Source organism: Antechinus flavipes, chromosome 4 (genome assembly GCF_016432865.1).
Source record: "Antechinus flavipes isolate AdamAnt ecotype Samford, QLD, Australia chromosome 4, AdamAnt_v2, whole genome shotgun sequence".
Taxonomy (NCBI): Eukaryota; Metazoa; Chordata; class Mammalia; order Dasyuromorphia; family Dasyuridae; genus Antechinus; species Antechinus flavipes.
Genome location: NC_067401.1, coordinates 365441386 through 365462902, shown reverse-complemented (window position 1 = coordinate 365462902; position 21517 = coordinate 365441386). Strand labels below are relative to the sequence as shown.

Sequence of the window (21517 nt, the reverse complement as noted above, 5' to 3'; positions counted from 1 at the left end):
ATAGAATTTTTTTTATACAACCTTTTCCTTTTTCTTTGAGTTCTTTGGAGTATAGCATAAATAGGTAGAAGACTAATAAGCACTCATAAGCTGATTATGATAATTTAACTAAAATGACCATGCTATCAAAGTTAATTTACAGATGTGTTGCTATATTAAGCAGATCACCAAAACAACATAGCTCGACAAAATGATAACAGAGTTAATTTTAAGAACCAAAAGTTCTAGAATATCAAAATAACGAATAAAAAAAAAGAACTTAAGGAAGGATAGCAATTTTAGACCTCAAATTATGCAGAATCCTTAGAACTATTTGATTCTAATTAAAACATAGAAAAGTAGCTCGATTGAAAATTCTCATAAAGAAGAATCAGAAATTACTGAACCCAAAAACCTAAGTGATAAATCCTCAAACATAAATTATCTTGCAAAGAATTCCCTGTTTGTAAATATTTCTAAGAAAACTGTAAAGAAGTTTGGCAGAAATTAAGCTTAGACTACCTTCTTAAATTGTATTCTAGAATAAATTTTAAATTAGACATGACATGAATATTAAAGATCATACCATTAAAAAATGAAAAGAGAAGCAGATCATACACTTTTCGTATCCATGGGTAGGAAATAAATTCTTAACCAGTTAAGGAATAAAGATAATTGTAAAAGATAAAAGAATTTTGATTGAATAAGTTTGAAAATCAGCTCAGCAAAGTGACAAAACATGAAAACCATGAATGTTGTATGGGTAGGGTATATAGGAAGACTGCATGCTAATGCATTGCTAATGGACCTGCGAATTTGTCAGTAATTCAGTAGTTGAGTTTGGAATTATGTAAATAACATTACAAACTTATTAATGTTAGATGTATGCCCTAAGAAAGGTCATTGACAAAAAGAAAAGTTTAAACAAAAACATAAGAGTAGCACTTTTTGTTGTAGCAAAATAACTGGAAACAAAGTAGGTTCCCAACAATTGGGTAATGATTAAACAAATCATAGGATATAAATATATTGGAATTTTCCCATATTATAAGAAACAACGATTATGATGAATATAGAGAAACATAGATATATATAATCTGATTGAAAATAAAGTATGATAATATAAATAATGACTACAAAAGTGTCAATATAACCACTGTTATATATTTTTAAGCTGACACCGAATTGTTTATTATTTTATTAAGGATTTATTTATGGAAATTGAATGGCTGCCCATCAATTGGAGAATGGCTGGGTAAATTATGGTATATGAATGTTATGGAATATTATTGTTCTGTAAGAAATGACCAGCAGGATGAATACAGAGAGGCTTGGAGAGACTTACATGAACTGATGCTAAGTGAAATGAGCAGAACCAGGAGATCATTATACACTTCAACAACGATATTGTATGAGGATGTATTCTGATGGAAGTGGATTTCTTTGACAAAGAGACCTAATTCAATTTCAATTGATAAATGGACAGAAGCAGCTACAGCCAAAGAAAGAATACTGGGAAATGAATGTGAACTATTTGCATTTTTGTTTTTCTTCCCGGGTTATTTTTACCTTCCGAAGCCAATTCTCCTTGTGCAACAAGAGAACTGTTCGGTTCTGCAAACATATTGTATCTAGGATATATTGCAACATATCTAACATATATAGGACTAACATAGGCTTGCCATCTAGAGTAGGGGAGGAGGGAAGGAGGGGAAAAATCGGAACAGAAGCAAGTGCAAGGGATAATGTTGTAAAAAAATTACCCTGGCATGGATTCTGTCAGTATAAAGTTATTATAAAATAAAATAAAAAAATATATAAAAAATTACATTAAAAAAAGAATTTATTTAAAGTAAGGTGAGTTGTTCATATATTAAGTGTACATAATGTATTTTCTTATGTCTTTACAGAAATGTGAATTTTCAAAACTTTATTCATGGCAAGAAAAAAGAAATGTAAGAGAAAATTTTTGTCTTCATGATGGACCACCATATGCTAATGGTGAAGCCCATGTTGGTCATGCCTTAAATAAGGTATTTATAATTTTCAATTTATTTATCAATCTTATGTACTACAAAAATTTTTCATGTTCTTTCTCCTGAAAAATATTTTTCAACTCAACAAAGATATGTTATAGTTATGTACCCTAAAGTCGTATTTTGATACCTCATTATATTGTGGAAAAATTCTGGTGCTCTCAGAACTTGTTCTAGGAAAGTACAAGCTAAGATAGGTTGTACCAGTTTGGAAAAGCTTTGAATATGGGCTCTTTAGAAGCAAAGACATTTGGTGGAAATTTTAAAACATAAGTAAAGATAAATTTTAAGATGTCAAAGTTAAAAGGACCTCCTTTGACAAAAGAAATGGAGACCTAAAGATACAGTGTGTCTTCTCCATTTTCAAATAGCTATATATGGAAAAAATCCATGACCAGAATATCTATCCTTTAGTTTCAGACTCAGTGATGTCTTCCATTATACTATGGTAGTATATTCCAGTATCATTCACTTGCTCTCGCTCTTCTCTTCTATTATTTATAATGTGTTTGGTATAGGTACTTTTTTGCCTGTACAGGAAGTAACAGTGCTTTTTTCACAATTGCTGGCAATATCACTGTTAATTGTCTGAAATAAAAAGAAATTATAGACTGAGTGTTTTGTGATTTAATTTGTAAAGCTAGCATTTGTATATAGTGCCAGATTATCTGACTCCTCAAATGTCAGAGACAAGGAGTGTTATTTTATAACAGAACAAAAAAAAAATTATAGAAACTTGTTTTGAATATTCAGTTGGATAGGGCAGGTCATCTGACTAAGCTCCTCCCAGGCTTTCTTCATCCTACCACAGAAGTCCTTGTTTTAGAAGTGTAATCACAAATGCTACTTTAAAGGGATCCTACATATTTTCCAAAAAGAGGAAGAGGGAATCCAGGAGAAAAGGGAACTGTGACTGGAAAAGAGGCATATGTGATTGATGGTTGATAAGACAGCAATCAATCCGATCCTACCAGTTGCCAGAAGGGGAAACTTCACTTTAACTTAACTTTTGGTTAACCCCATTTACTGTAGCTTCTAGAAATGGGGGACTTAGCCTTTAAAAAAAGCCTTATAAGCCTATGATTATTTTATTTCTCTAAATCAGAGCTTCATTAGCTTTTTCTACTCCGGGCACATAGGAATAAAATAAGTATAGATTTCAAACACTTACTTATTCATGGTCCCTACATTTAATTATGAAACCACAGTTTAAGAACCTGGGCTCTAAATTATCTGCTTTTTATATGATAAAGTCTTATTGGTTGATCTATTCACTAAATCTATAAGTAACCTAGACTCAATAGACTGTGTTAGTTAGGCTTAGTTTTTTTCTAAAGAAGAGAGTTTAATCCTATAATCAGATTAAAAATAAATCAAAATAATCAATACTAACTGATTTCCTTTTCAGCAACAATCACAAAGGGATGCTGCACTTGATTGTGCCAGGGGCTCATGACACCATGATTCTCAGTGTTTCACTTCTAAGAATATAAGGTGAGCTGTGTTTTTAAAAGACACAACTGTTAACAATTTCACCTTATATTCAAGTCATTATGGTCAGTCTCCTACATTGCTATGTTCTTGTTAGAGTTTTTTGTTAAAATTTCATAATGAGGATAATAGAGGATAGATGTAAGTACCGAACTTATTTTCCATTTCAAAGTATCTGAAGGGCAGTTGGAAATTCCCAACCACAAGTCAGCAGAGAAGGTAGGGAAAAATAGGTAGAGTTGAAATCACCCTACACATGCCTGGGGGACTAATGAGATCACCTAGTGATATATATATACAGGGAAAAGAGAAAAAGACCCAGGAAAGAACCTTGGAGAACACCTAGGGTTATAGTAGGGAATACTGTGGATGAGGATCCAGGAAGAAAAAAAAAATATCAAGAAAGAGTGGTGAGCAAGATAGGAGGAAAACCAGGAAAGAGAATGCCCTGTTAGAGAAAGTATCAAGTGGGAGAGAATGATCAACAGTGACTGCAAAGAAATCAAAGAGAATAAGTGCTGAGACAAGGCTTTTGCATTTGCAGTGCAGAAGAAATAATTGGTAATTTTGGAGAAAGCAGTTTATGTGGAATGATGATGTCTGAGCTAGATCTAAGAAGAGACGTGGAAAGTACAAGCTGTAGATGACTTCCTCAAGGAATTGCAACATGAACAGAAGATATAAGATGATGTATAACAAAGATGAACATAAAAAAATGAGAATTTTTTTTGTATGCAAGAGGAAAGCAGCCAGTAGACAGGGAGAGATTAAAGATTAATGAGAAGGTAGAAGTGAAATGAATGAATTTCTAACTCTTAGGACTTTTCCACCTTGACTCCCAACTATCCAACTATATTCCTACACTGGAGACACCGCCATCTCTGTTATTTCTTCCCATTAGAGATTTCCTATCTGAATCCTTCATTTGAGGAAATATCTCTGATAACCATACTCATTTCTAACTAAGCTTAGTTCCTAACCTGTCAGAGTTTCTCATGGTACCTTTCTCCATTCCTCCCTACCCTGCCTTCAGCTCCTTTGTCGTATTGTCATTTGCCTCTCTCCCTCCCCGCCCCCCAATAGAATGTAGACCTCTTGAGGGCAAGGACTGACTTTCCTTTTGCTTGTATTTGTATTCCCAGCACTTATCACAATGCCTAATTTACAGTATTTTGTAATAAATGCTCTTAACTAGTAATCCTTTTTCTAATAATAATAGAGTGAGCAGAGCTGCTTACAAGGATGGGATAGAATGGGTTCATTTGTGTATATCACTTCTATTGATGAGATGGGAAGGAATTGATAGTAGGGAAAGGTATCTGGAAGAAATTATTAGTGTACACTTTATACCAATCAAACTATCAAAGGAAGTCATTTTAGATTTTGATACAAGAATTATAAAATTCATTTGGAGAAACAAAACAATCTAGACTATCAAGAGGAAATTAAAAAGGAATAGCACTTTTCATACCTCAGATTATTCTATAAAGCAGCACTCATTAAAAAGCATTTAGTATTGGTTAAAAAATAGAAAAGTAAATCAATGAAGCAGTTTAGATAAGGGTAAATCAGAAACAGTGGAATTCAGTAACCCAATATTCAACAAACTAGAAAGCATGCATTAGTTAGGAGAAGAAATCTCTATTTGATTTAAAAAAAAAAATGCTTCTAGGAAAACTGGAAAACAGTTGGATAGAAATTAGGTTTAGGCGAATCCTTACAGCATGTTCTGGATTGTATGTTCAGGGAAGACTAGTGCCTTTGGTGGGATGGCTGCCAAGCCCAGCTTTCTGTCTTTGGTGTCCAACTGTCACCCAGCTCACTCAGCTTCAAGGAGCTATAACATGCAGAGGCCATACTCCAGAAATATTATCCAAAAAGATAGGCTAAACCAGTTTGAGGAGAAACAATAGACCTCAAACCCATTGGTGAATTAGAAGAGTCAACTTCAAGCAGATGAAGATTTCTCTGGTGAAATAGATAGATGTGAACAACTTGTTTCAAAGAGCCATAAAAGAAGTGGAAGCAGGTATTTGTGGAACTCTTAGAGCTTGGTTAGACATTAAAGGCTCCAAGGACATCCTCTGCATCTTAAGCCTTTGCCAATTGTTTTGATTTTTGTCTTGCCATTGGACTTCAAAGACTGTGGAAGAGAGAGTGAGGCTGATGACATCAACCATGGTAATTTTACCATTTACTGTTTAATCATTTTAATAGATCTGTGCCAGTAGGCAAGTGATGACATGGCTGATATATGTACACAAGGACCTATAGTCACAGCCTTGCTCAGAGTGGCCAAGGCCATAGAGGTGACTTATGCACTGGACCGAAGCATCAATGGTAAAAGCAGGGATTCAGTAGATTGTCCAAGTGTACTCTTTTAAGGACTTGCACTGATCTTGGCAGGAGGAAGGGACTAAAAAAAGTGGCCTAAAAATTTGTCTATTTCACCTAACCCAACCCTCATATGCTTATCAAAGCAGGCAGGTATCCTAACCTGTTGGTCAAAACACAAAAAAATTGTACAAAAACTTTTGTGAGGATAAATCCACTCATTATTGATTCATGGAATGAGTACTTGCTCATGGATAATAAGAAATCCACTAGATCTGAAAGAGAAATTAGCAAGTATTGCATCCTAATAGCAACCCTGAGTGAAAAAATGCCAGCAAATTAAAGTGAGCTTACCAGAATTAGAACTGGATACTTCATAAGCTATGGATAGGAGATTTTTTTTGTTATTATTGATATGATTAGTTTTTACATGATAGGTTTTTCCTACTTCATGAAAGGTCTCTTATAACAAAGTGAAACAAATAAACTTAATAAAACAGTGACCTCATCTGAGCTCATGCATTTCACATACATATGTGAAATTGGACCCTCCCCTCTTCTCTTTTGAAAAAAATTAACACATTTTTATTTTTTGGCAAGGCAATTGTGATTGAATAATCTGCCCAGGATCACACAGGTGGTGTGTATTTTATCTGAGACTAAATCTGTGCCTCCCTATTTTTTCTCCTAACTCTACCCATGGGGGGGGACCCAAATTTTAAAAAAATGAATATGAATGATGGCAACTAGGTGGCACATTGTATAAAGCACCAGTCCTGGAATCAGGAAGACCTGAGTTCAAATGTGACTTCAAATACTTTCTAACTGGATGATATAGGGTAAATTATTTAACCCCAACTATTTTCCCATCCCCCAAATAAATATACACATCTAAAGAAAAATTTCCATATATAATTATATAAAAATACATATGTATCTTTCTGCACTGTAAATCTGTCACTTTGTGATGTTGTTGTTTTTGGTGAGACTTTTGGGATTGTGACTTGTCTAGAGTCACCTGCTAATAAGCATCAAGTGTCTGAGGCCAAATTTGAACTCAGGTCCTCTGGCCTTTAGGCCTGTGTTCTATCTGCTATATCATCTAACTGCCCCCTAATTCTTTGTAATGAATAATATGTTTCATCATTGGTCCTCTAGAATCATGACGTCAAACTTAAAATAAAAATAGAGGCTTTCAAACCACATAAAGAATAAGAATCTCTATGGATTTCATATTGACTTAGAAAAACACATGTTTATATATTTCATTTTTATTTGTATATCAGCATATAAAAATCATATAGAAATTACATTTTAATCTGATTCTAGCACACTGTGGAGTGTAGGGAACAGCATGCTACCAACCACTGGAATGTTTCGCACCTCTGTTCTCGATTCATGAATAGTCATTGTATCAATTATAGTTCTTACAACTTTTAGAATTGCTTTTATGATGTTGTTAGAGTATAAATTAGTCTCCTAATCTGTTCATTTCATTTTTTATCATTTTATAAAAGTCCTCAAAAGTGTTCATTTTTACAATATGATTGTTCTGATTGTACTTACTCTTGGTATCATTTCATTTGAGTCTTTCCATGTCTTTTTTGAAATCATCTATTTCCTTGTTTCTTATACTTAATCATTTTCATATACCATAACTTATTTGACTGCGCTTCTATTAATGAATGTTCCCTAAGGTTCCACATTTTCACTATCATCAAAAGAACTGTTATAAATACTTTTATATATAAAGATCTTTTTCTATTTTCTTTGATTTCTTTTGAATATAGGCCTAGCAATGTATCAAAATATCACCACACAGTGGTGCTGATGGGCATTGCAGACAAGAATTCTTCATAACTGATTATCAATAAAATCACGTATTCTCTCCATTTGCCTATATCATATGAACATTTCTTTATTACATTATAGAACAAAACTGGTCTTGAGGTCTTGAAGGATGGATCAGTAGAGCACAAGCTGTGGTGTAGACAATGTTACACATGATTCAAGTTCTGGATGTAGGTTTACATCTACATTATAGAAAGCATTGCTATGTGGATAAAATCATAGATATTTGAAGTATTGAAATGCAAACTTATTTTCATGTTTCTTCGATTAAATTGTAAAATGTGTACACATTTTCATATCTATATGATAAAATTATATTCATATGGTGTAATAATTATAAATTTAAGTATATTACATAAAGATTTAAACAGTAGGTATATTTATATATATGTGGAGCTCATATTTTTTTCCTTTTTTTTTTTTTTTTTTTTTAATAGATCTTGAAAGATATAACTAATCGATTTCAGATGATGAGAGGTGCAAAGGTGCATTTTGTGCCAGGTTGGGATTGTCATGGATTGCCCATTGAATTAAAAGCACTTTCAGAACTTGGAGAAAAAGCTCAGAATCTTTCACCAATGGAAATTAGAAAGACAGGTAAAGTATCTGTCTTAAGCTTTTAAATAATGCCAGAGATTCTTGGTCAAACTCACCAATTTCTTTCCAATTAAAAAAATTACCCTATTTTTATAGATGTTTTCTGTTTTCATATCACCTTAATATGTAAATTTACCTCATTCTATTCTCCCATCTAGCCAACTATGCCATATAATAGAGCTTAAAAAAAGATGGAAAAGTTCAGCGAAACAAATCTTGCATATTGATCATGTCTTTAGGTACAATCACTTCTATAAATGTCACGTACATTTCTAATAAATTACTGCATGCTCTGCAGAATTATACAATAAAAATCACAGGACTACTGGGGAAAAAATGAAAAAATTTTGTTAGTGATACATTTAAAAATATAGAAATTTAAAAAAGCAGCACCAGATTTAGATTTATTAAATGATTAAGAAATATATAAGTGCTGAATTTAATTGTAGCTGTGTCTTAGGCTTTGGGCTAGTGCTGTAACCTCCAGTACAGTTGACAATTTTGAGAGATCTGCCTCAGGCAGATTAAAAGCATAATGGAACGACCCTTGTGAAAGAATGGAGAAAGCAGTTGCAGACCAATCTTTCTTTGCCTATAGCTTTTTACTACTAAGAAGATACTTTAAAAAAATATATGCTATTTTACTTTGGACAAGTCCTAAAGTTTGTTTGTGAAAATAGTTATAGCAAGATTTGCAATTTGTGAATTATTTTGAAGTGATACATTTTTCTGCATTCTCACTGAAGTTCAGCAAAAGCAAATTCATAATTCCAGTTCCCTCGTATATCAGCTATGTTGGAATAAATGTAACCTTTCAAAACAAAGGTTGTGACAAACTGACTATATATGCAATAAGCTAAAAGTGCATTTTCTAAATTTTTCTGGGCCTTAGTTTTAAAGCTATAGTTTCCCCTCCCTCTTTTCCCTCTTCTGGGGCCCCTTCCCCCTCCCCCCATCTGTAATACAGTGAAATCTGTCAGGCAAAATTTTGTTTTTCCCTACCCAAAAAAAAACTGATTTTTGTAAAATGTGTTGTTTTCCAGAAAGTATGGCCTTATTGAATCAGAGCTGTTGGATCTAATGAGAAACTTTTAACTCTTGGGTATTGAAAGAAGGAATTAAAAAACCTGTATATAACTGTGTTCATATTTATCCCTGTCTTCTAGTTGCATGAACTTCTTACTTCAGTCAGTAGTTGTATTTCTGATTTAAACGAAAAGCAAGTTTAAAATTTAAAATTAAACTCTTTTACATTCTTCTTTCTACCTTCTGAAAAAATAAATCTCTTGCTTATATGGGGAGTAAGCAAAAATAAAAAAACAACCTCATATAAAATTATATTGTTAGTGATTATTGTGATTTTTTTTCTTTTCTTGCAAAAAATAATCCTTTTCAAAGATAAGGGTTTAACACACTTATCATAATTCTTTCATTATGTATATTGAAATGTCATTTTGTAAAAACTTAGCAAGAAGCCGTAAGAAGGAAGGGAAACAACCTGTAGAAATTATTTATTTTCTTCTTTACCCTGCTTTTCTGTGCTAAATGTTTTGTGGCCTCTGATTTCAGTGTCACAATTCTGTTTTACAAGTCAGATTTGTAACTGTGCTGACAGTATGTAATCTTTGACACTTTGGAGAATATATACTTAACATAGTTTTTTTTAAATTTGATTGAATTTTTTTTAACGAATGTGTTATCTTTTTCAGCCAGAGCATTTGCAGAAGCAGCTATTGAAAAACAGAAATCTGCATTTATTCGTTGGGGTATAATGGCAGACTGGGATAATTGCTACTATACATTTGATAAAAAGTATGAGGCCCAACAACTTAAAATGTTCTATCAAATGTATACTAAGGTATTTTTATGAATACTTTTAAGACATTTTAAAATGTGTGTTACAAAAATACTATTTTAATATAATTTTATTTTCCACAGGATTTGATATATAGAGCTTATAAACCTGTATTTTGGTCTCCTTCAGCAAGGTAAGTTTAACAAATAACAGTAGACTATTAAAGGAGACAGTTTTGAGTGAATTCAAAGCATTCATTTGTTAATATGGCTTCTACAGAAATGTTTTGCATTGACTTCACATGTATAATCAATAATGTATTGTTTGCCTTCTCCATGGATAGGGGAGGGAAGGGCAGAAGGAAGAGAATTTGGAACTCAACATTTTTTAACGTGTTAAAAATGTTTAATGTAATTGAGTAATAGTTAAACAATAAATGAAACTATACATATTTTTAAAAAGCATTCATTTGTTAATGTTGCAAAAAAATTTAGGACTGCATTGGCTGAAGCTGAACTTGAATATAATCCTAAGCATGTCAGTCACTCTATATATGCCAAGTTCCCGCTCTTGAAAGCTCCTCCCTTGCTGGCCTCTGTCTTAGGTAAGATATAATAGGGTTCTTCTGTTACAGATGGCATCGGGTTAATTGCTGTTCCCTCACTACAAGCTGTGATTTTTTTTCTTGCCTTTACCTTCTTTAATTCATGTTTTTTCCATATGCCTAGACTATCTCTGCATTCTCTCCTCCTCCTCCCCACCCCAGTTATTCCCCTCCTTTCCCTCAGTTCCCTGCCACTTGTACAGTAGGAATCTTACCCATCTTTCATGCCTTTTTTCTGTCATCTGGAACTGAAGTCTTAAACATTTTATATGTAATTCATCTGTTCGTACTTTCTAGATTTATTTGTACAAACGTATATACATATATGTTTTTTATTATAAGCTCTTTTGGGGCAGAAGTTATCCTCTTTCCTAATCCTCTTCTCTTTCTTTCAATACTTCAAGTACCTAGCAATGTGTAGCCTATATATAGTAGGAATATAGAATGCCATTTATTGGGCCACTCATAACACATTTCTGTCTCTACTACAGAAGGTTCCTCGCCTGTCAGCGCAATAATCTGGACCACACAGCCTTGGACTATTCCAGCCAATCAGGCTGTTTGTTATATGCCAGAATCTAAGTATGTGTGGGGACACTTTGTTTTATCCATATTTAATGGTAACACATTTAATATCAAAAATCTTAAAAACTAGTGGATACTACTATCCTGGGGACAGTACAACCTTCATTGAGTTTATTTAGTTTTTTTTTATAAAGTTGTAAGGTTTCTTCTTAGCTATATCTTTTGAAAATGTTATTGGGAAGGGATAGAAAAAGGACCTCGACCTGTGATTTGATTAGTTATAGGAAACTCCTATAAGTTCACTTCCACAGAAACTTTGAATCTTGAAGGATTAACCTAGAGCACAAGGTACTTCATGTCGATTACAATGGAATTGGTAAATATTTAACAAAATAAAAATGCAAGAAAACATAGATAACCTTACATTTTAAAACTAAGTCAATAAGTGGCCCAAAGGGATTTTTATGTACTAAATAGTAACCCCTGCTTCTGGGAATTCAACACTTCTGGCTTGGAACTCTGAGAAGTTATGTGACTTCCTGGGATCACATAGCCACTGTGTCAGATCCAGGCTTGGGCCCTAAGTATCCTGGCTCTGAGGCTAGGATTCTCTCCTGTGACAAGCTAGTAGCAGTGCAACTGTTATGTATGTTAGGGAAAGATTAGAAAGTAGTATCTTGTCTAGAGTCTTTCTAAGAATTGCTCTTTCCGTTGTTTTAGTATGATAAGCATAGACATATCAATGATTTCTTGTTTTATCAGTAATAAGCTTCTAATATTTCACTTTAGGTATTCCATTGTCAAATGTACGAATTCAGGAGAATTTTATATACTGGCTGCTGAAAAAGTATCATCTGTGGCTACTGTTTTGGGAACAGAATTTGAAGTTATTTCAACATTTTTAGGTAAAGATTAATAAATAATTGAAACATCATATTTGTCAGTTATGTAAAGCATTGATTTGAATGTAGTGCTTTGCTTTCTACTTTTTCAAAAATGGTAGACATTATCTTTCTCTTCTAGGAATTTGGCTTTTAAGGGTGTGGGGGGGTGAAATTTAAAAGAACATGCATTAGATGTGTGTAAAATATAGGAATATTGATAAAATAAGCAAAAGTTATATGCCTGTTTTGCATAACTGATGGAATTTTAAAAAATATCTACATAATAATATATAACTCACATATGTGTACACACTGCTGAATACACATTCATAGACACACATATATACTCCTAAAATTTGTTTAATACATTTAAGGAGAAATTACATTTTTGAGAGTCAGAATTTTGATGGTGAAGAAAATGTATGAATTCTAGAAAGTATACCAAAAACAGCTTTCAACCAGTGTCTAGAAAGACAGCTAAAAATCATTAAGAATTATGAAGATGAGTGAAAAGAAAAGAATAAACATCAATTTTTGGCTTTATTCTTTTTTTTTTCCCCATTATCTCTACCATACCCCCTGATTTTTATAAAGTAATGTTTTTTATAACATTTTATTTTTCCAAAGACATGTAGAGTTTTCAACATTCACTTTTGCAAAACTTTGTGTTCTAAATTTTTCTCCCCCTTCCCTCTCACTCCAAGACAGCAAGTAATCTGATATAAGTTAAACTTACAAAGTTTAAAGTAATGTTTAAAACATGACAGAATAGGCATATAGAATTTATTAACCCAGGAAGTGGTGCAAGTAATAGATATAAATAACTTTTTAAAATATTTAGATATATTCAGGTACTAAAATCAGGAAAGCTCATGTTGGATTATAGACCTAATATTTTGAGTTAATTTCCTATAGTACAGGTACCCTACTGTCTCACAGATCCTTGAGTATGGACCAGGATTCATATTGAACTAATTTGGTGTACTTTTCTTAGGTGGTTATACAATATTCATATACAAGGAAACTTGTTATCAGTAACATGCTGTTCCTCTAACTCATACTGTTCCCCTAGTCTTGCATCCAATTCAAAGTAACAATCATAATATTAAATGCCTTCCATGTACTGTGATAGGCATTGAGGATATAAGTATTGACATAAAACTCTTTTTTTCAAAGAGTTTAGGGTTGGATCCACTGGGAAGAGAAATCAAAACATCTGAATATAATTTTTTAATGTTTTTTTTTTCCTTTTAGGAGCTGATTTGGAAAGTGGATCTTGTGTTCATCCTACAATTGCTGGCAGAGTTTCCCCACTCTTACCTGCCCATCATGTAAATTTGTCCAAAGGCACAGGCATGGTTCATATAGCCCCAGCTCACGGGATGGACGATTACATTGTGGCTTCCAGGCATGAGCTGCCCATGGTAGCATTCCTTGTTCTCTCTCTCTCTCTTTTTTTCCTTTAGAAGAAGGAGGGCCGAGGAAGACTAGTTACTGCTTTTATCAAATTAACGTAATTCATTCGGATTATTTTATATTGTGTTTTATTCTATTCTTTTTTGTCCATTCCCACTTGTTTTTTACCTGTTACTTGTACTTCCCTTCTTTGATTCTCATTTTCTAAATCAGAAGATGTGAGGGTGGAACTGAATGATCTACAGTTCTTTTTAGCTCTAAGTGAAATCTGTAAAAATTAGGATTTGTTAAATTTGAAATTGTATATTATATTTTAAATTGTATCTTGTTTTTGGGGACTAATTGTGAAAGGTCCTAGAGTTAAAGATCATGGATCTGGAAGCAACTTCACAAACCATCTAATCTAACCCCTTTCTTTGACAGATAAGGAAACACAGGCCTGGAGGGGTTAAGTGAATTGATTCAGGGCATGTAGTCAGTGTCAGTTTGAACGGAGGTTCTCTGGTCCTAGAACAAGTATACTTTCAGGTATACTAGCTGGCTTTAAAGGAGTTTCATTAGTTGAAGATGGTGATAAATAGAATGTGTATTGGAAAAGGAATATAGTTATGTTACTTCCCAAGGTACTATAAACAAACTAAAAGTTAACAAAATTGCCTTAAGAAACCCTGTCTCAGCTATTTTAATACTTTAAGGGCACTTCCAATTAGTGCTTTTTAGAATGAAGATGGTTTTTAAGTGTTATAAATGTTTATTGCTTAAGTCATAAAGAAAAGTATTCCTTTATGATTTGTGATTCTGACATTTTATTATTTGAACTGAAATATTTTGATAGCTTTTGCTATTAAACTTAAGGTGTATTCCTGTTACATTAGAACTAAAATGTATCTAAGTTTTCATCTTAGAGCAAGAATTAGTTATTATCAGATCTTATTATCAATTCCTTGTTTACATTATTAAATGTCTCAACAAGATGATGTCTCTTAACATTTTGTTTTAATTGATTAAAATGAACTTCCTAGGATTGTTTGGTGGATGAAGATGGGAATTTCACAGAAGCTGCAGGAAGCGAACTTGAGAACAAGAACGCCCTTGCAGAAGGAACTGATATTGGTCAGTATTTCCTCCTCTTGTCATTCAGGCACATTCTGTGGATAGCAGGAGCAAGTAGCATCTCTCTGTCTCTTTTCTTCTAGTCTTTAGAGTTCTGTAACTCAAGCTGATTCTTTCATGAAGAAAGCAAAACTTTTAAGTAGCTTAGCTTAATTTATTTGGCCAGATGGTATGCTACTTTGTGTTTTTAACTGATTCTAATTAGTAGCAATGTTTCATTCACCAGTCTGTGTGACTTGTAGATTCATGGAAGAGTGAATTTATAATAAAACTACTCTCCTTAAATCAAGAATAAATTTGGGTGTTTCTAGGATTCCAAAAGACTTTATAGAGTGATATTGTGATGTGGCTCTGGTTCTTATGGTTCTATATAATCATTTGATTTTTACACTTTGCTTTCAACTGAAGAGGTATCTGCCATTATGTGGAATAATAGTTGTTAAACTTATTCCCTGCTCAGACTTTTCACTCTTTTCTTCTGAAAGAGTGACTGATCCATTTTCTACCAGGAGTTCTACAGATTAATTTTTTTCCCATGGTAGTAGATGTCTTCATTGATAGCAACTTTTAGCCCAGACTTTATTCTGTTGAATGATTTTTGGGATTGTACTTAGAAGGTTTTAAACTGCTATGTACCTTCTTCTAAGAGTTCCTTTCTCCACCCCCATTCCCCTCCTCCCCTTTTTTATTAGTGATAAAGATGCTTCAATCTACAAAGAATTTGCTAAAACAAGAGGATATTACACATAGTTATCCCTATGACTGGAGGACAAAGAAACCAGTGATAATTCGCTCTAGCAAGCAGTGGTTTGTAAAGATAGGAAATATGACAGCTACAGCCAAGGTAAATTATTTTTCCTATAAATATAGGATAATTCCTCTCCCCGACTTACATACATTTACAATCTTTGGAGAAACATATTTCCCTTATATTTGCTTATATTCATAGGATTATAAAATCTATGACTTTTAAAGCTTAATAGGACCTTAAAGATCATTTATAATCTTTTATTTTATGAATGATAAATAAAACATGGCCATGGAGGTTATGTGATATGGGCAAGGCTGCACTACTAGCTAATGAATTGTGAAATGTATAATCTTAATCTTTTGACTCACATTATGCTACTAAATATATATACACTTACATTAAATGATAAGAATCTCTACAAAAGTAATTGGTTTTTGTTTTAAAAAATAGAGTTTAAAACTATAATATTTTCTTTATTTAATAATTATTATCTTAATCATTCAACTTGGAATTCTATGCTTTGGAAAAATGAATTTTCATTGTGATTAAATAATATTTTTGAATTCATGAAGTAAAGTTTTTAATCATGTTAGAAACATTTTTATGAAGCATTTCATTTCTAAAATCTTTATTATAGTTTTAGCATTCATTTTAAAATATGTTGAATCCCAAATACTTTCCCTCCTTCCAACCCTTCCTCCACTTATTAAAAAGGCAAATGATATAGTAATTATACATATGAACTCATGTAAAGCATGTTTCCATATTAGCTATGTTAGAAAACATGTGCATGCATACACACACACACACACACACATACATATACACATACACATGAAAAACTGAAAAAAAATATGTTTCACTTTGCACTTGGAGTTCACTAGTTGTATCTCTGAAGTTGGATAGCATTTTTCATCATGAGTCCTTTCAGATTGTGTTGTACCATTGTATTGATTAGAAAATCTAAGTCTTTCATTTAAGTCTTTTAGCTTTTCATAGAGCATTTTAGTAGTTGTACTCTGAAAAGTTTTGAATCGGGATGCTATATTGAAATTGGACTTGGCATTTCTAACCCCATATATATTATTCAACTTTGAACATGTAGATTAATTTGAAGGTTAGTTTAAAACACTCTGTGTTTTGGGTAGTGTAGAAAAAGACCCTATTACTACTGTTGGCCAATTCCCCATTATTGTTTTGATCTCCTTTTGGTTTTAGGGACTTGAGCGTCTTTGACTTAGCATGATCCCACCTGAATTTGGTTAAAAGGTTAGTCTCAAATTAGGAATGTAGTGTAAATTGAATCTATTGTTATATTAAACAATCATTATAATATGGGTCCTTACTCATTCATCCTTTCACAGATATGTAAAATTAAAGTAGGGACAGGGAACATTTTTTTCCCTAACTGGAGGCAATCAACTCGTGTTTTAAAAAATTATTTGAAAATGAAAGCCACATACTTTTTTTTAAAAAGACATTGAAATTTTTCTTGAGACAAGTATAAAATGTTCCACATATTTTTCAAATTTATTGGAGGAAACCAAAAAATAGCAAGTACCACAAATAATAAAAAGCATAATAGTTTAGTGTTATAACTAAAGGAGAAAACATCAAAGTAAAAGGTCACAGAACTACATTGGATAGCATTGCCATTTTGGGGTATTACAATTGAACACAAGTGTTTTTTAACAGCTAAACTCAACATTTGTCCTGTGGGTTGCATAAAATAAAAGTTTCCCTGTTTTATACCAAAAGAGAAATTCTTACAAAAAGTTATTTGCATCTATATATATATGTGTATGTGTGTGTATATACATATATATATATATATATATATTTATAACAGGAGTTCTTAGTTCTTTCACAATTCCCTTAGGGATCCATGGAGAAGTTTCATGTGTTTTTTGAACTTGGCGGGGAAATTACAACTTTATTTTTACTAATCTCTAATTGAAATGTATTCCAGTTCTCAATAAAAAAAAAATTTTAAGACTTGATCTATAGTTCCCATTAGACAGAAGTATCCATATAAAGGGTGAAAAATGTTTTCTTTAAAATATCAAGTGAGCTGATAGTTTTGGGTTCTGAAATACTTCTTTAAGATATACTAATTTGTTTTCTGCTTGCTTTCATAAATTTTTATAGGTATATTTTGTTTTTGTCATATACATTTTTCACTATATCCCTTTTCTTCCTACATAGCTAGCCTCTATTTTTAAAAATAGAATAGAGAGGGGAAAACAGTTGAGTAAAACTAACCAACATATTAAATAAAATAAAATAAAATTGTCTATGTAATGTTCCATACCCATATTCTCCTGCTTCTTCAAAGAAAGAAAGATGGAGAGGTGCCTTCTCATATATCTTCCTCAAACTTTATCATTATAATTTTATAAGCACTCACTGATACTATTGGTGTTTTTTCCCTTTACATTGTTGTCATCCTGCATCTTGTTTTCCTACTTCTGCTTACTTCATTGTAATCAGTTCTTAAAAGTTTCCATGCTTTTGTGTCTGTCATATTCGTCATTTTACTACATAGTTATATTTCATTATATTCATGTATCATAATTTGTATAGCTCTTCCCCAGTTGGTGGACTTCTAATTTATTTCCATATGTTTGCTACTATGAAAAAAAATAGATGCTGTAAATGTTTATGGAACTTTTCTTTTTGTCTTTTGACTTTCTTCGGATATATGCTTACCAATGAAATTTCTATGTAAGAAGCTATAGACGCATGTTAGTCTTTCTCTTTGCATGATTCCAAATTACTTTTTGGAGTGGTTGTACCATTCTCAGCCCCACAAAAGTTCTTTAATGTATCTCTATAATCCTATTCAGTGTTGACTATTCTTCCTCTTTGTGATATCCTTAAATTTTCTGAGATGAAACTTTTTTTTTCTTAGTAATAGTGATTTAAATTATTATTTCATATAATTTTTAATAGTTGACAATTGTTCTTTTGAAAACTGTTCATAATCTTTAGTCATATAATGCTAATTTGTTTTTTATGATTGAAACATGGATGCAATTATTATTAATGAAGTTTGGTAGTTCTAATCCTAATCTGTTGTTATGATCTTTGATAAATACTTTATATCTGCCCTGGATTATCACTTAATGGGTTCCTCCAGTAAACACACGAAAAGATTTTTAGTTTCTTTTATTAATTTTATGTAATTTTTTCTTAGCGTAACATCAGTAACCCAATTTTTAAAAATACATTTGTAAACTTATTGCAGGAATCATTAAGAAAGGTGAAATTTATTCCTGCATCAGCAATGAACAATATGGTGGATATGACAGAGAGAAGACCATATTGGTGTATCTCAAGGCAAAGGGTTTGGGGTGTTCCAATTCCTGTGTTCCATCATAAGACAAAAGATGAAGTCTTGATTAACAGGTAGAAACTTTTTCCTGTATGTTTTATAAAATTTTAGTAAGATGTTTTTTGGAATAAATTATAGAATGTATACTTTGTTCTCTAGATAAAATTTTATCAAAATTTTCTTCTTTCATTATTTGGTAAAACAATTATTTTTTCCTAAAGCCAGATACTTCTGCTGTAGGAATAAATCTATAGATAGCAACTACCCATTTCTATTTAGGGAATAACACCACACTATTCTAGCTTTTTCCCTTTTCCTTTATTCTCTTCCTTTCACCTTAGTTTATCTATCCATGATCCTAAATTTCTGGAACCCTTTCTTGCAGTTGATGAGGAATTGGTATAAAAGGTGAGGTTTTAAAATTTTATAATTAGATGAGGTAACTTTTTCTGTTGATTATAGCTTGAAATAAGTAACTTGTTATTTTCCAATGAGAATTGAGGAATTGATTTTAGATTATAAATAACTGAAGGAATTTTGGAAACTAGCTCTGAGGTCTCCAATAATTTTGGGAAAAAGAGACACTCTTGACTTACCTGAATCCTTGAGATTTTTAATGATATATTATTGACAACAAAATACCTCAGTGGGATTGGGGAGAATATTAACTCACTGGAGCTAATAAAGTGAGTACCTATATTCCCCTTTTTGGCAAATCAGGAGTTTGGTGGAAGTAGGTGGTTTGGTTTGGTGATCACTTTATAGATCTGGCCCATGGAGCTGGTTGTAAGATCTTCCATACAGTTGCTGTCATTTTATAGTTATTAGACTTATTTTTTCAATGATTGCTTTAGTCTTCCATTCTCCCGACTTAGTGAATTCATTGCAAGTTAAATTTAATTAATTTGAACAAAATTTTTCTTTCTAGTTGTGTGTACTTAAGGAGTTGGAGCTATAAAAGAATTTGATGATAGGTGGATTTTTTTTATGTCCTGCAACTTTGATGAGTTCAGTGTTTCAGTTAACTTTTTGGTTGACTTTGGGATTTTCTCAGTAAATCATGGCAGCAAAAAGCAATTGTATTTCCTCCTTGCTTATAATTATTCTCTCAGCCTTTTTTTCTTGTTTTATTGGAAGAGTCTTAAAAAAGTCAGTTTAAATCAGTTGGTGCTAATTAAGGGCCAACATTTTGCCTGGAACAAAAAGTTAAATAATTTGCCTCTGGTCATATATCTAGTATTGTGTCTCTTCTAATTCCAGGAGCAGTATTATTACCACTATATCATGTTACCTCTCACTGCTAAGAATAAACCTAAGTGATTATAAAATATTTTTTAGTTTACAGAAAGTATAGTAGAAAAGATGTATCATGATAATATGGCATAATGTTTAATTTTGGTACATGGTAATTTTAACTTTGTTGAGATTTTTTTGTTGGCAAAGATAATAGAGTAGTTTGATATTTCTTTTTCCAGTTCATTTTACAGATGAGGAAATTGAGGCAAATAGGGTTAAGTGACTTGTCCAGGGACACACAACTAATAAGTGTCTGAAGCCAGATTTGAATTTAGGAAGGTGAATCTTCCTGACTCCATGCCAAGTATTCTATCCATTGTATCACCATTACTACTTTGACCTGATATTGCTATTACTACTTGTAAAAACTTACAAATCAATAACTTTATTTTTTTTTTAGCTTAGTGTTTGCTTATTTATATGAAAACAAGTATGCCAAACTTATTTATCATCATTCTTAAGAATTTCTTGTATTCTCTGTGAAAGTACTGCTCTTTTTATTTTAGTTTTCTTTTTTGAAATATTTTATATTGTTACTCCCTTGTATAATTGCGCCACCTAGAGAAAGAAGGTGCAAAAGTCACTGTCCCACCCAAATATAATCATCACTGAATCTATGGTCTATGGTCTAATACCACAGATACTGTCTGGCCCTATCCTCTCATTTTAAAAATGAGGAAATCAGAGCTCAAAGAGTTTTAAGGGACTTACCTAGGATCACAAGTAGTAAATGTAAGATATGAAATTTGAATCCAGATATATTTTTATATAAGTACTTTACCAGAAAACTTAAGCATAGCTTGTAGACATGTTTATTTTTTCATCATCATTATTAGGAAAATGTTTTCTGAATGTTTCCATGTGAAAGAAGCTTAAGTGTAAATAAAATGAGCAAGTAGACATTTTTCAGTCCATTCCTTCTGATTAGGAGTGTGGGCTCATTAAAATGAGCATCATAAAGGTGAAACAAATGAAAACTTTTATTAAAGTCTGAAAAATTCAAGTGAATTTCCTTTGGTTACCAGTATTCTTTTATTGATGGTTAAGAATTAATTTTATTTATTTTTTATGCTGTAGCTGCCTTTTAATCGTATGATAACTAATAGGTTTGTAGTTTTGAAATAGCACAGATATACACATTGGCCTATGGAAATGACAAATTTAAAGTATACTTTCTGTTAATTCATAGGTCATTTTCCTGTACACTATATCTTATTGATGGCAGTAGTTCCTTCTTCATTACTATAACACTTGCCTTCAGAAAGGGAAAAATGTTGCTTGGTATTCATCTTTTATTTACATGAAATACATTTTAGAAAACAAATTGAGTAATTTTCTTGTCTCTTGTTCCCCAACACCAACCCCTTTCCCTGTCCCCTGTCCTCTTGTACCTAAATTGTGTGAAGCCAAATGATTCTCTTCTTCTTTATACAGTAGTATGCCAGTGCCCATCAGGAATAACAGTACTCTATTGGAATTATTGTTATATTTGATAATCCCAATTTCCTCTA

At 32.2% G+C, this 21517-nt stretch overlaps 1 protein-coding gene across 1 annotated transcript in view; it reads left to right on the top strand.

The window, feature by feature from the left end:
- Window positions 1–21517, top strand: part of IARS2 (isoleucyl-tRNA synthetase 2, mitochondrial) — a 53742-nt gene that overhangs the window by 2788 nt on the left and 29437 nt on the right. The window contains exons 2-12 of the mRNA XM_051998262.1: window positions 1890–2012; window positions 8129–8288; window positions 9998–10146; window positions 10227–10276; window positions 10578–10687; window positions 11179–11269; window positions 12002–12117; window positions 13351–13520; window positions 14535–14625; window positions 15318–15469; window positions 18624–18784. Of these exons, the coding sequence (XP_051854222.1) occupies window positions 1890–2012; window positions 8129–8288; window positions 9998–10146; window positions 10227–10276; window positions 10578–10687; window positions 11179–11269; window positions 12002–12117; window positions 13351–13520; window positions 14535–14625; window positions 15318–15469; window positions 18624–18784 (1373 nt within the window). The remainder of the gene's footprint in view (window positions 1–1889; window positions 2013–8128; window positions 8289–9997; window positions 10147–10226; window positions 10277–10577; window positions 10688–11178; window positions 11270–12001; window positions 12118–13350; window positions 13521–14534; window positions 14626–15317; window positions 15470–18623; window positions 18785–21517) is intronic.